At 46.7% G+C, this 13,204-nt stretch overlaps 1 protein-coding gene across 5 annotated transcripts in view; it reads left to right on the forward strand.

Annotated features, from left to right (window-relative positions):
• mid2 (midline 2) overlaps window positions 1–13,204 on the forward strand; it is a 170,461-nt gene that overhangs the window by 81,008 nt on the left and 76,249 nt on the right. For all 5 annotated transcript variants that reach the window (XM_030396530.1, XM_030396531.1, XM_030396529.1 and 2 more), the window contains one exon: window positions 4,632–5,512. In XM_030396530.1, coding sequence (XP_030252390.1) covers window positions 4,688–5,512 — 825 coding nt within the window. In that variant the 5' untranslated portion in view covers window positions 4,632–4,687. The remainder of the gene's footprint in view (window positions 1–4,631; window positions 5,513–13,204) is intronic.

Genomic DNA, 13,204 nt, shown 5'->3' on the forward strand with positions numbered 1-13,204 from the left:
AACACTCAAATAATGGCGCCTCACTTTTTCTGTCTGACTAAGTTATCAAAGCTATTCACAGTAGCAACAAAGCTGAAATGGCTTTTTCTGCTCATGAATGTGTCCTTGCACCCTGTTAAAAGCATGTCAGAGTGTGTGCACCAAAGAATATTATTTATCGGGCTCTTTTTATTCAAGACAGGACTAATAATGAATCACCAATGATGTCCCTGTTTTTCGATATTTATGTATTTTCATCTGTTCTGCAAAAAAGCTCTGAGCGAGAGTTAAAAACGTCGCTTCAGTGTGTGTGTGTGTGTGTGTGCGTGCGCACGCGTGCTTGTGTGTGTGTGTGTGTGTGTGTTTTTCTTTAAGCACCAGCTCAAGCTGTTCTCTATCCAGATGGGACACTTCACCTTAACAAGAATGGAAGATGAACAGAGGGAACGAGACAGAAAGAGCTTGTGCTTGTAAATGCACATCGGGCTGCGTGCATGTATTTTTATGTGAGTGTGTGTGTGTGTTTGTGTTTCTGTGTGTATGTGTGTTCTGTGTGCGTGTGTGTCTCTGCCTGTCTGCAGGACACACGCCTTAACCATGAAGCTAGCGATCCGGTCCCTAAGTAGCTCCCGTCATAGCCGCCGCTGTTTCCCCAGAGTGACATAGCTGAAGCTTAATGGGCCTGGTGATGGTGTGTTAAAGCTTGGTGTTAATTATAACGCCATGCTCCATTAAACACAGTCACATTAACATCAGCACAAGCAGCACTGCGAGGCTCTCTGTCCTCAGGAAGAAAGTCAGACTGCTGATTCAATCAGCGTTTGAACCGGACAGACGCGCAAATCCAGGATATGGATCGTGGCCTCGTCTGTATCGGTATGACGGGGCTTAATAATTGAGGGATTTGATTCTGTTTCGGTGTGTGTATTTGTAGTTGTGATTGTTTTCGCGCTCCGATGCCGCTGTCTAGACAGATGTACAATCTCACAGCACATTTGTCGTGATGACATATGGTTTATTTATGTGAGGGAGAGGGAGAACTGAGGGGATTTGCGAGACTTCCTGTGTTTTATTTGCCGAACGCTGATGAACAGAGAGGCAGAAAATCATTTTTTCTGGAGTGCCAGTAACAAAGTATCGATTGAGTAATTTTCTTCTGTCTCGGCGTTCATTTGCCGCGCCGCGATGAGAAGGGCATTGTTGTTCTCTGTTGCATCAGTTTCCCCTGACTCCAGAGCAGGGTTCAGCATGCTCGCACAATGACCCCGTGATCGCGAATCAATGTGTATCCTGAGGAGCGTAATGAATGTGTGCCTTGTTTCCTGTTGGTGACATGTTTCACCACTGAAACAGCCGTCGTCGGGAGCCAGGCCGTGTCTCAGCCTCGAGCTTACAGACTGTTTTACAAAGCAGTACAATTTGTGAATTGCAAGTATTAAAGGTGCGATATGTAGGAATTTGGGTTGAAAACATTCAAAACTTCACTCGAAATCTAAAAAGAATGTGAAGTTTTGACGGTAAAATGTCTACGTGTTGTGTTACGAGGCGTATTTAGCATGTTAACCAGCCAGGTCCTGCTGCACAGCTCCTGTGCTAGCAGTCTAAACACAAAGTACTTCCTTGTTGCGACGAGCTCCAGGTCTGGACTGCTAGCCACATGGCTAACTGAGCTAACTGGCTAACTGAGGCTACAGTTTGCTGCAGTCAGCTCTTACTCTAATTACACTAATTAGACCGTCTCTGTCTTGCTAAATTAACAAATCAGAGTCAAATTGACTAAAAGATGGCTGCAGAAAGAATCACATAACGCATAACGTGTGAGGGGTCGGCGTCCGTGTGTCATTGAGTCCACAAACCGGTCGGCCCGGTGACCTTACTTGTCATCAAAAAAAGGTCTTGAAGGTCGCTCTTGCCTTCCCTCATCACCTCCTCCCCCTCCACTCCACATCCTGTTTCCATCCGTCTGCCCCTGGTTATCGGCTCTGTGATACAGTGGAGATAAATTAGACCTATTGTTGGTGTGATGAAGCAGAACCTAATGCTCGCTCGCTCCGCGGTGGCTCGCCTCAGAGCTCTCTCTCTCCCTCTCTGTTTATCCCTTACACGGTCAGGCCGCGTGATAACAAGCACATAAAACATCTGATAAATAGCAACCAAGGTGAATATTGGAGGAGGGCATTATACCTCTATCGACCCTCACACACACACACACACACTCACACGCATGGGCACGCACAATGGCCATTGCCTTTTATCAGCGCAGTATCTGCATGATTGGCTGCGAGCGGTTTATTTATTTCTTTCCCCGATAATGAATTTGTAACAAAGCTGCCGCATACACATAACTACTTTCTTCAGTTGAGTGCCTTTCCCAAGCATTTAGCTGCTGCTCAAATCATGTTTGCTTTGAACACAGCTCAGTGTCGAGGCACGGTTTCTGGAGCAGCAGAAGGGAGGAGACTTTTGTTATTGCAAATGAGTTTGAGCCTTTGAGCTCTGCTTCTGTCTTTATATAGTCCTGTCTTCAGCTTGTCCTTAGATTATGGGTGCTTGTGTGTTGCTTGCTTTCTCAGTGTGGCTGGATTCACACCAGCGAGTCACGGAAAAGTGTCACGGCACGATAAGTTGATACGTATGGGCTGTGGATGGCAGCGCTAACTCAATAGATCGTGATGCAATTAAATAGACTCAGTGGGAGGACAAGGCCACACTTCAACATGTTTTGACATCAAGTTGTGAATTTTATTGTCCAGACGGAGTCAGGCTTAACTGATTAAGGTCATAGCTTCGACATATTTCAGCTGCAACGTGCAGTGCGGCAACAATTTGTGAATACATTGGTGATTATTTTGGTAATTGACTAATGGCTCCTGTCATTTTTCAAATATTATCACATTTTTCTTTCTCGGACGTGAGGAATCTTAACGGAGACCATTCATGCTTTTTTCATTTCCTTTCCCTTCCTTCAGTGTTTCGTTTACGTTCTTCTGTAAAAGATCCTGGAAGTTTAAAAGTTCAAAGTTTGCACCTATCAAAGCTCCTCTCTCCCACAGAAAACACTGCTCCTGAAACGCCTCGTCATTAGCCCCGCCTTTAATTCGGGAACTTTGTGACATCACACTACATCACCATTTTGCACATTTGCATAATTTAAAGGTCCAGCAGCTAGTTTGGCACGTAAGAATTGACTTAGCAAATCTGTTCTGTTGTTGTTAGTGGTGCTGGCTCAGGCATGTGTGAGCTGACCAATCAGAGGGCCTTCAGACAGAGGGGAGTGCGGGGGAGACAGCCAGGCTGAAACACTTGGATGTTGAACAAAAGTGAAGTGCCGGTTTGGAAGAACTTTGTTTAAAGTTGCTTGATGTTGAGTGGAAGGTGTTGAACTGATGTGAATGCGACCGTAAGGATGGATGAACTTACTGATAAACACCCGTTATGGACAGTCATGCTCACTCTTTTCATGCTCAGCACATCCTCGCTCTGTACCCTCGGAGGAAAAGCTTATCTTAAGCCCTTTTTTTACTGATAACGTGTTTTCACCTGTGAGTTAAATGTTTTGCTAGTATCTGAACGTCATCGTCTCTATGTACACCATGACCTAAGCTACAGAAAGGTCACTCGTAGGAGTTTGAGCCCTGTCCGGCAGGTGAAAAGCACTTTTTGATTAGTCATAAACGGTGAAACCCAGTCATCGGTAAATCCTGCATGACTTGCACGGAGCAAGATGAGGGCGGTCTGTCAGGAACAACTCCACCTAATGAAGTTGTCACTGTCAGCTATTCAGGGTCGTCCGGTTTAATACTGTAGTTTCACGGTGTCTGCTTTGTTTCTCTTAACGGATAGAGAGCCATCGGGAGTTGCAGTGCTATGCCACTGAATCAGCGCAGCTGGGGAGGGGGCAGGTTATTGGTGATTTCTCATGTCACTGGTTTTAAGGCCACCCAGGGGAGACAGCTTCATATGCAGCCCGTGAGGTGCAGGGATTTGAAGGGGCTCTGAGACAAAGGGGGGAGGGGGATCTGAAATCAATTTTCTAGTTCAGCTCAGGTCTTGTTCCTGCTGTCCCACTTAGAATTGTTGGGATGATGCTTAAAAAGTTGAAATGTCCTTGGAGTGTTTATTACTGAGGTCAAGTTGAAATGGCCTTAGAAACTGTAAAAGATAGGCAAAGTCGGCGGTGGGCTGGAGAAAGAATGACGAATGAAGAGTTGAACTGTCCGAGAGTCAGTCAAAGGTCCTTTGTTTTACAAGTTCGTCCTCCTCTGCTCTGCATCTGTCTCTTCTTTTCTGTCTCATTCTCTTCACTCCATTGATTTTTACTTCTTCCCCTGCAGTCGGCCAGTGTCTGTTTTTTTTTTTATCCCTCGCAGTCATCCCCGTCCCTCTCCTGCAGCTCTACAGAGGGATCATGTGTTTGAAGGCTGCAGCAAGGAGGCCCAGTCCACTGCTGAGCTGAGCTGATGTATAAGAGTGCAATAAAAAGTGATGTTTCTGCTGAGTCTGCATAGGGCCAGTCTGTCTAACTTGCAGCCGGTATCTTGTGACGGATCCGGTTTAGAATCAGATGTGGGGTGAATGGGCAGGCTTGTGAATTGTGCACACATTCTGCTGTTCTGTCCAATAAAATGTTTCTTTTCTCCTTCTTCGCGCAGGTGATTGGCCAGCTTCTGTGGGATTTGATGTCACCTTTAGATTGGTTCAACTGAAGATGGAAACACTGGAGTCTGAGCTGACCTGCCCGATCTGCCTGGAGTTGTTTGAAGACCCCCTCCTCTTGCCCTGCGCTCACAGCCTGTGCTTTAACTGCGCCCACCGCATCCTGGTGTCTCACTGCTCCACCAGCAAGCCCCTCGAATCTATCTCGGCCTTTCAGTGCCCCACCTGTCGTTACGTCATCACGCTGAATCACCGCGGCCTGGAGGGCCTTAAGCGCAATGTGACGCTGCAGAACATCATTGACCGCTTTCAAAAGGCCTCCCTTAGTGGCCCCAACTCCCCCACCGAGAGCCGCCGCCTGCAGCAGCAGCGGCCCTACACCGCCACCATTAGCGGCACAATAGCTGGAACAATTGGCGGCGGCGGCGGCGGTGGCAGTGGAAGCAGTGCCCGCGGCAGCCCGGCCACTTCCAGCCACTCCCACTCGCACGCCAACCACACCAATCACGCCAACCACACCAACGCAAACCACAGCCCGGCTGTCGTTGCTAAAATGGATCCGCGCATCAGCTGCCAGTTCTGCGAGCAGGATCCGCCGCGCGAGGCCGTCAAGACGTGTGTCACGTGCGAGGTGTCGTACTGCGACCGGTGCCTGCGCGCGACACACCCCAACAAGAAGCCGTTCACCAGCCACCGCCTGGTGGAGCCGGTGCCTGACACGCACATCCGCGGCCTGACCTGCCTGGAGCACGAGAACGAGAAGGTCAACATGTACTGCCTGGTGGACGACCAGCTCATTTGTGCCCTCTGCAAGCTGGTGGGGCGCCACCGAGAGCACCAGGTGTCCTCGCTCACCGAACGCTTCGATAAACTCAAGGTTAGTCCTCCGTGTCCCTCTCAGTTTGCAGAGCATGCGATAAGATCATGTCAGCAAGAAATTCTGCTTCTTTTGTATGTTGTTGACCAGGGCAAGGTAAGTCACCATCTGCAAGAAGTGATTGAAAAGTACTGACGATTTACTGTCGAGGCCCCTGCCAGTCTCACAAAGAGGCTCTCATATTATAGCCCGCAGCATTCATTATGATGTCTTTGTCTGCAGTTTGCCAAACAGCAAAAAATCTTTAATCCATCCACTCCCCACCTTGGGGACGTTCATTCTGTGCATTTCTGTTGACTGTGAACTTTCGGTGCTGCCCCAGTTGCATCATACAACACTCACGCCAGCCTTTTGTTCAGCAAGAAAGACAGGGGGACAGATCGCCAACAGAAAGAGTGAGAAACAGAGAGAGAGAGACACAATTGGGATGGTGCGCTGGTGAGAAGGGCAGAGAGAGGCGGAGAGCAATTCCGTCATTATAATAGTCGATGAGCTGGCATTCCCTGTGGCCACTGAGCTTTCAGTGGCTCTGCGTAAAGTCCAGGACTGCTGAATCAGGGTGAAAAACAACAGAGAGAGGCACGAGCTGGAGCTAATTCCACCACTAAAGACAGAAAGCAGCCTGCCGCATCTGCCGGCCTAAAAACTTTGATCATGGACCGTGTTTTTGTCCGTTTTTTTTAACCGATTTTAAATGAGCAGAACTCAAATTTATAGACCATTTATGTTGGATTAATGTGTCCAGAGTGTTACCTCCCGCTTGTTGTTTGCCGGCAAACAAGAACCCACTTACTACCGTACTCTGGTTTAGCCTTTCTGACAGCTACCTTGCAAATGAGCGTTCATATTGCCACAATTAGCAGTTTAAATCTGAGCACCAGGGAACGCTGCACCGTCGCTACACTGACACAATGTTCAATCAAAGTTAAAATACTGGGGATGATATGATGGTGCTTATAGCAAATACCTCTGGATTCTGTTTGTTTTTCTATAATCATCTGTCTGCACAGGCAGCAAAACCCAAAAGTGAACAGCAGTAAAATGTTAATCTGCAGGTGTTAGGATACTAAAAACATTCACATACTGCCCAGACTTGACTTGTAGATGTGGAGACGCAGGCTCTGGTATTTGCCCCGCAGTCTGCTCGAGATATCTTGAAGAAGAAGATTAAGACATAGTTTGTTAATCCTCTTGGGAAGGTACATTTTTTTCACCCACTGTTGTTATTTTGCGTTCACACACTGGCTTGAAATACACACACACATATACACAAACAGGACCTATACATATGGGTTAATGTATGGAGAGCGGGCTGCCACGGCGACCCAGTTGTGCGTCCGTGCTGGTCTCGACCCGTCCACCCTCAGGTTCCCAAGACAAGTCCCGACCGAATGAGCCACTGCAGATGCAATGGGTAAAAGCTACAGGCGCTAACCACGCATCATCACGGTGTCAGTCGAGTGGCGTTGCGTAGCGCTCTGTGACACGCGGACACCTGAGAAAGCACTTCAAGCGGGTGTTTTTAACTGTAGGAAGTTGCACGAGTGTGAGAGAGAACTTTTTAATGGTCTCACATTTGGGGCGACGTGGGTGTAAGAAGCTGTTAGCGGCATTGTTAACAATTCATGTGCAACAAAAACCCCATCTTGTTGGGTGAGCACAACAACAGCGGCGGTGCTCTCCGCGTACGACATCCGTTTTATTTCAGTAGGGGCAAAAACATGCTCTGTATTATTGATGGTCCGCGCTCCCAAAACTCTGGCTCTCGCTCGGAGCTTCGCATCAACATGTCGGCCCAATTCCACCTGCTCAGCGCCTCTCGGGGACTTAACCCACAGGGGCACGCAGTTTATTTTCACAAGCATTTCCTCTTTTTTTTTTTATTTTCTTTTTTACACCCCCCTCCTCCTCCTCTTTCTGCTGCCACATTCTGTGCAGACTGTGGGAGAGTTTACTGTAAGTAGCTAGCTCTCCCCCCTCCTCCTTTCCTCTCCCCTCTCCGTGGCTGGCTGTGGTTCTTTTGAACGCAGCCCAGCCGAGGCTTTGAACTTTCTTGACTTTGAAATCCCCAATCTACCCCGAATCTGGGAGGAGACCAGCCCCCTAGTCCGAGCTCCAGTCCGGCTTGCCAGTGGCAGTGGCAGCTAACTTATAATCTTCCTCTCATTCATGGCAAGACGGCGGAGAGAGGAAGTCCTATTTGTGCATAGCTAATCATGGAAGATGTAGGTCAAACAGATGTGTGTGTGTGTGTGTGTGTGTGTGTGTGTGTGTGTGTGATTTGCACTGCATCACCCTCTGTTTCTTTTTTTTTTTCTGGCACTCACTGCATCGCTCTCGGTTGAACTTTCAGTCGTATGTATCTTATGTTCATGGTGACCGGTCTCCTGTGACGCTCCAGTCAACTCTCCTAATTGGCCGCTTGTCAATACCACAAAATGACTGCACTCAGTTTGACCCCCATTCACCCAAATTTGATCTTTGACCTCTGGATTACCCCTTTTCTCGTTATTTCCTCTGTCTGCTGTGTACGCTGAGAGCTCCTCCGTCGCTAAACGATTTCTCACACATTACGGGAAAGGTAAGCTTCCCCAGGGCAAGGAGAGTGGATATTTCAGGAGCGAAAATGCCGACAAGCGCCAGCACTGTAGAAGACAGAATGTGGCACAGCTGAAACTGCGGGGAAGAGAGTTAATTCCCTAGGCAGCCGTTAAGCAGAGCTCTTTGCTCAGAAGCGAAGGCATCCGTGTCTGATAATTGGCAGACCTTGGTAATAGTGTTTTTACTTTGATTTCCTTAAAAGACTGCTGCTTTGAGGTACTGCACTCCAGATTTGTATTTGTCTTTACACAATCAGATACGCTGAAATGTCTTCCACCTCGGGTACAGTCTGGTGTAGCAGTGAATGTTTCATCACCTGCTGCTTTCGAGGTGCATTTTGCAGGCTCATCAGTGTGTAATTTAGGTAAATTTGGTGACAGTCTAACATCACCTTGTAGAGACTAAATTGGAGCCGGAGAGCGCGTTGCACAGGATTTTAGTCGTACATGGGGGTGTGTAGCATCAGTTATGACTGACTTGGTGAGGTGAACGAACTTGCTTTGACACGTGCTTACTCTCGCCAAGAGCTGGATGAGAATATCTCTGTCACATCTGTGTGGTAAAGACTGGGCTGGAGGCAGCAGCCGCGTAGCTTAGCTTAACTAGCTTAAGATTTTATTGGCTGGAAGCAGATGCAAGGCGGCCAGTAGCGACACCATAAAGTTGCTGGCTGAGAAGTAGACCTACACATACTTGAACTCACAGTATTTTCATTCCTGCTGCTCGGGGGTCTCTCAGTAAAAACAAAACAAAACAAAACACCAAAGGACGCATTGGGTCATGGGAGTTGTTGTCTTTACTGTAATCGACCATTTTTTGCACCACGTGACTGAAGCAAAAAATGGTCAATAAGAAAGATGTTTATTCAATTTGTAGTCACATTATATTTAGTGATGCTCGACAACATAACTAATTGAACTCACTACTACCTTGAGTTGAATTACATATTTCCCTTGGCTTAAAACATTCAGGATAGTGTCTGTACACAACTCCAAAAAATACGCGTTTTTCTGATATTATAATGTAGGAATGTTATTTGTTATATACCTAAAGGTGCAGTATGTAAGAATTGGCCACCTGTTGAACAAATAAGAGGCAGCATTTTAGAGTAACTGCTAACTGTAGCCATTAGCTCTGTTAGCCGGACTGGGAGCTCCAAGTGTTGGTGTTTCCAAAGCTAGCACAGGCGCTTTGGACCAGGACAGGCCAGGGCTAGCTGGTTAGCATGCTATGCAGACTTTGCAACACCTAGCCGACACAGACATAAGAACGTCAAAAACTGCTTTATATATTGCATCTTCAAAAGCAAATCATCAGTTATACACTTCTGTTATTGTACAGATAAAAACAAATAAGATTTAACATGTTAATTAGTTTTAGCGGTGCTGCTGTGTGGATTTTGTTAGCTTTGGAGAGGGCCAGACCAGCTGTTTCTCCCTTTCGTGTCTTTATGCTAAGCTAAACTAAGCTAACCGGCTGCTGGCTCCAGCTTCCTATTTATCATACAGACATGGGAGCGTTATCAATCTTCTTATCTGACTCCAGATAAGACAGTGAATTAGTCATTCTTATGGCGACTCAAGTTTTTTTTTGCCCTTATCTAATTCATTCTCTTGTGATATTTGCAATTTCACTTAATTTGGTTGTTTACGACGTGTCTGGCTGTGATAACGTACTGTCCACTCTGTCACGAGTCTGTTAAAGTCACCTTGCAGCCGTTGTGCCTACATGTTTGTGTTCCAGTGTGTGTTTCTGTCTTTAACTAATGTCGTCAGTGTTTGATGAAAGAAAACACTCCTGAATAAAAAAAAAAAACAGAAGTGGTAAGAGACACCTCAATAGAAGAGACTGCGAGGACAAAGAGTGAAGGAAGCAGAGAGATGGTGGTAAAATGGATCACATCAGGAGGATAAGAAGCATTTCTCTCTTCTGCATTTGCTGGCAGTTAATTTACTGACTCTCTGGATTCTGGAGGGTTTGAAGTGTGTGCGTGTGTGCATGTGTGTGTGTGTGTGCTTTAGTGTGAAGTGCTAATGAGCTGACATGGAGGCAAAGCCTATAGCGGGGCTGCTGACATTTGTGACACTCGGAGCGACACTCGAAATAAGCGGCAGATAAACTTAAAGACTCTCTCGGCGGCGTCACACGTGCGGTGTAACCCGGCAGCACTGGGATTTGTCTCAGGGGTCCTGACAGGTCTCACGCACACTCGTAACCAGATGATGGCCTGTTATGTGCACGAGAAGAATGGAGAAAATATGCTAAACATTTCCAAGCGATTATTGGATTAATTCCTGTTTTTGGAAGAGGCGAGTCGCAGCATACTGACACCACCTCCCGCTCTCTTCTTCCTCTCTAACCCTCCCCTCTCTTCATTTCCTTCAGTCCCTCCAGCCCTGCTTCTTTCCCTTTATCCCCACCGATTTCCCCCCCCCCCCCCCCCCCACACACACACACACACCCCTCGTATCCTCCACTTTTCCCCCATCTAAGCTCCTTAAGGCACTGTCTAACTCTTTTTTTCTTCTTCTTCTCCTGTGTGTGGATGTGTGCTTCGCGTCTGCTCCCTCTGCTGACTCCACTCCTGCTGTATTTACACCCGTTTGCTTTTGCTAAATCCAGAGGCGGCGCTTGTGCGTGTGTCGGCGAGCGCTCGCTGACACACGGATTCATGCGCGTTTAATCGCATCCCGAAGAAAAAAAAAAAAACCCAGACTCTCTTTGCCGCGCAGGCGAGTACACAAAGTGGAGCTCGGCTCACCTAATCTGATTGTACGCTAAAACTGACGGCAAAGATTTTGAGAGGAAATTAAAAGGCTGCAGTGTCAAGTGCTCAGCCAAGTTGACTCCTTAACGCACTCCCGGCTCTTTCTTTCTTTCATTGGGTTGGATTTCACATCCTTCTCTCTCACTGCGTTTCACACTTTCTCTGTTTTGCGCGCAGATGCACAAAAATCACCTTTTTTTCCGCCTGCGTTCTGTCACTCCTCTCCCCGACTCCCTTTACCTCGTTTGGCCTCCAGCCAGTCTGTCTTGTTTTTTAGGTAACACCACTCCTCTCCTCCCGCAGTCGCCCACAAACCCACATCCACTGCAGCAGCACATCGCCGGTGAGAGGTAGACTCACAGCCCTCCAGCGTGTTTGTGTGTAGGAGGGTATATGATTGCCTTCAAATGCGTGTGCCTTTGCTCTGTGCAGTATTTACAGGTGTGCGTGCGTGTGTGTGTGTGTGTGGCTGCGAGCACATGTGGGTGTGCATGTGTGTCAGAGCAGATGCTATTAGGTCTGACATGTGTGGAGTGATTGGGAGCCGAGTGTGCGATGCCAGGGGAAATCATGGCTCTATCTGGAGAACGGCGCGAGATAGAACACACTTAGTCATGCCGACGGAACCGCGGAGGACGTGGAAAGCTTTTAGTGTCTGTGTGCGGCACTTCCCCGACTCACGCGCGCCCTGTCAGGAAAAAAAAACCTCCGTGAGTGTGCACGCGTCCGCGTGAGCGCGCGAGTGCTTACATTACGAGCTGTCAATGCATCATGCATGTGTTGTGAAAATATGCCACGCTCAGCCCATCATAAAATTTAGTGGGTCATGAAAAAAAGAAAAGAAAAAAAAAAGAAGAAGGAAAAAAGCTTATCAAATCACTCGCAGCCTCGGCATCATGCATATGCACAATTTATGCAGGAGAGAAAATGGAAAGCTTTTAAGAGCTTTTGGCGTCAGCAGTGATACAATGAAAACGCGGAGAGGGGGATAACACCGACATCACTCGTCCCTGAGTTTTTGTGCGTACGTTGGAGAGAGCGATGTACAAAATGTATCTTTTTCCCATTTATCCATTATCCATTGATGCCTCTTCCATAAAGTGAGAGCAGGCTTCCCCTTCCGTGGCTGGATGTTTGTTCAGGCAGCCACAGAGCGATACTAATATTCTATAGAAGGCACTATAATTCTTTTAAGAGCGTCGGGGCGAGATATTTATATCTGCAAATCAGTGTTGTTCATCATGGTTCAGGGCTCGGCACGGCAACATAAAAACTGTCTGTAAAGTCTGCAATTAAACTTTTACTTTCTCTGTAATTTACACTTACGTATAATTGACTTATTCCACAACATTTATCTTGAAGAACTTGGCCATTGAACCCTTTGAACTCTGCATTAGAAAGAAATAAACCGCCGGTGCCTGCATTAGTATTTGTCCTCACTGTGTTTATTGGAGCGTCATCAAATGCTGCACACTCCTCAAGTCTGTACAACTTCTGTCAAGCTAGAGGCTTATGAAAGTCAAATAGCCACAATCATCTCTAAAAGTATTGGAATTGCGTCATAAATCGGTGCTCCAAACATATTGATCCAAAACAGAAGGTAGAAACACGTGCAAGAAATGTTTCTTAACCCTGCAGAAGCTATTTGAACATCGCCGTTTTTCATTTTCGAGCAGAGTACAAAAGCATTTCGATGATTTCTTCAGCAATCTCAGAGCCGACGTTGGTAGTATTTTGGCTTATTGCGATGTCACTACCCAGATTATCCTCAAAGGGCTTAATATCCTTAACAATCTCCACAATCTAAGCTAAAAGGTTGCATTGGTCAATTAATCATAATGGCTGATAAAATTATTAAAACTGTGAAAACCTACCAGCTTTTCTGCTCTGCTGGCGCCAATACATGCGACGCACTGCACGTAAAAATGAGTGCTCTAGCTATTACTGCTTGTTCTTCAGATCGATTTTAAGCAGGATTGTGTCAACAACAATCTCTTGCAGCCAGTCCCGGTCCGTCTACAGGGTTAGAGGTCCACGTTATCCTGCAGTATTATGAAATACAACTACGTGCTCAGTCTGCCAACCTTAACGAGCTTCCTTGTCTCGGGATTTTTTTGTTTTGTTTTCACGCTCCCAGAGGGTAAAAGCTGCCGTGTAAACTCCGCTTTAATATCCCGCAACATGAAAACGGTCGACTTAAACATTTTTTAAAAAATACTGAATATCCTCACAAAATATTATATTAGCCTGTATCCTAATATTGGCCTTCTAAATCCATCCTGGATGAACCCTGCTAGATTTGCCATCCTGTCTTTTTTCTCTTT

Source organism: Sparus aurata, chromosome 18 (assembly GCF_900880675.1).
Source record: "Sparus aurata chromosome 18, fSpaAur1.1, whole genome shotgun sequence".
In the NCBI taxonomy this organism is placed as follows: domain Eukaryota; kingdom Metazoa; phylum Chordata; class Actinopteri; order Spariformes; family Sparidae; genus Sparus; species Sparus aurata.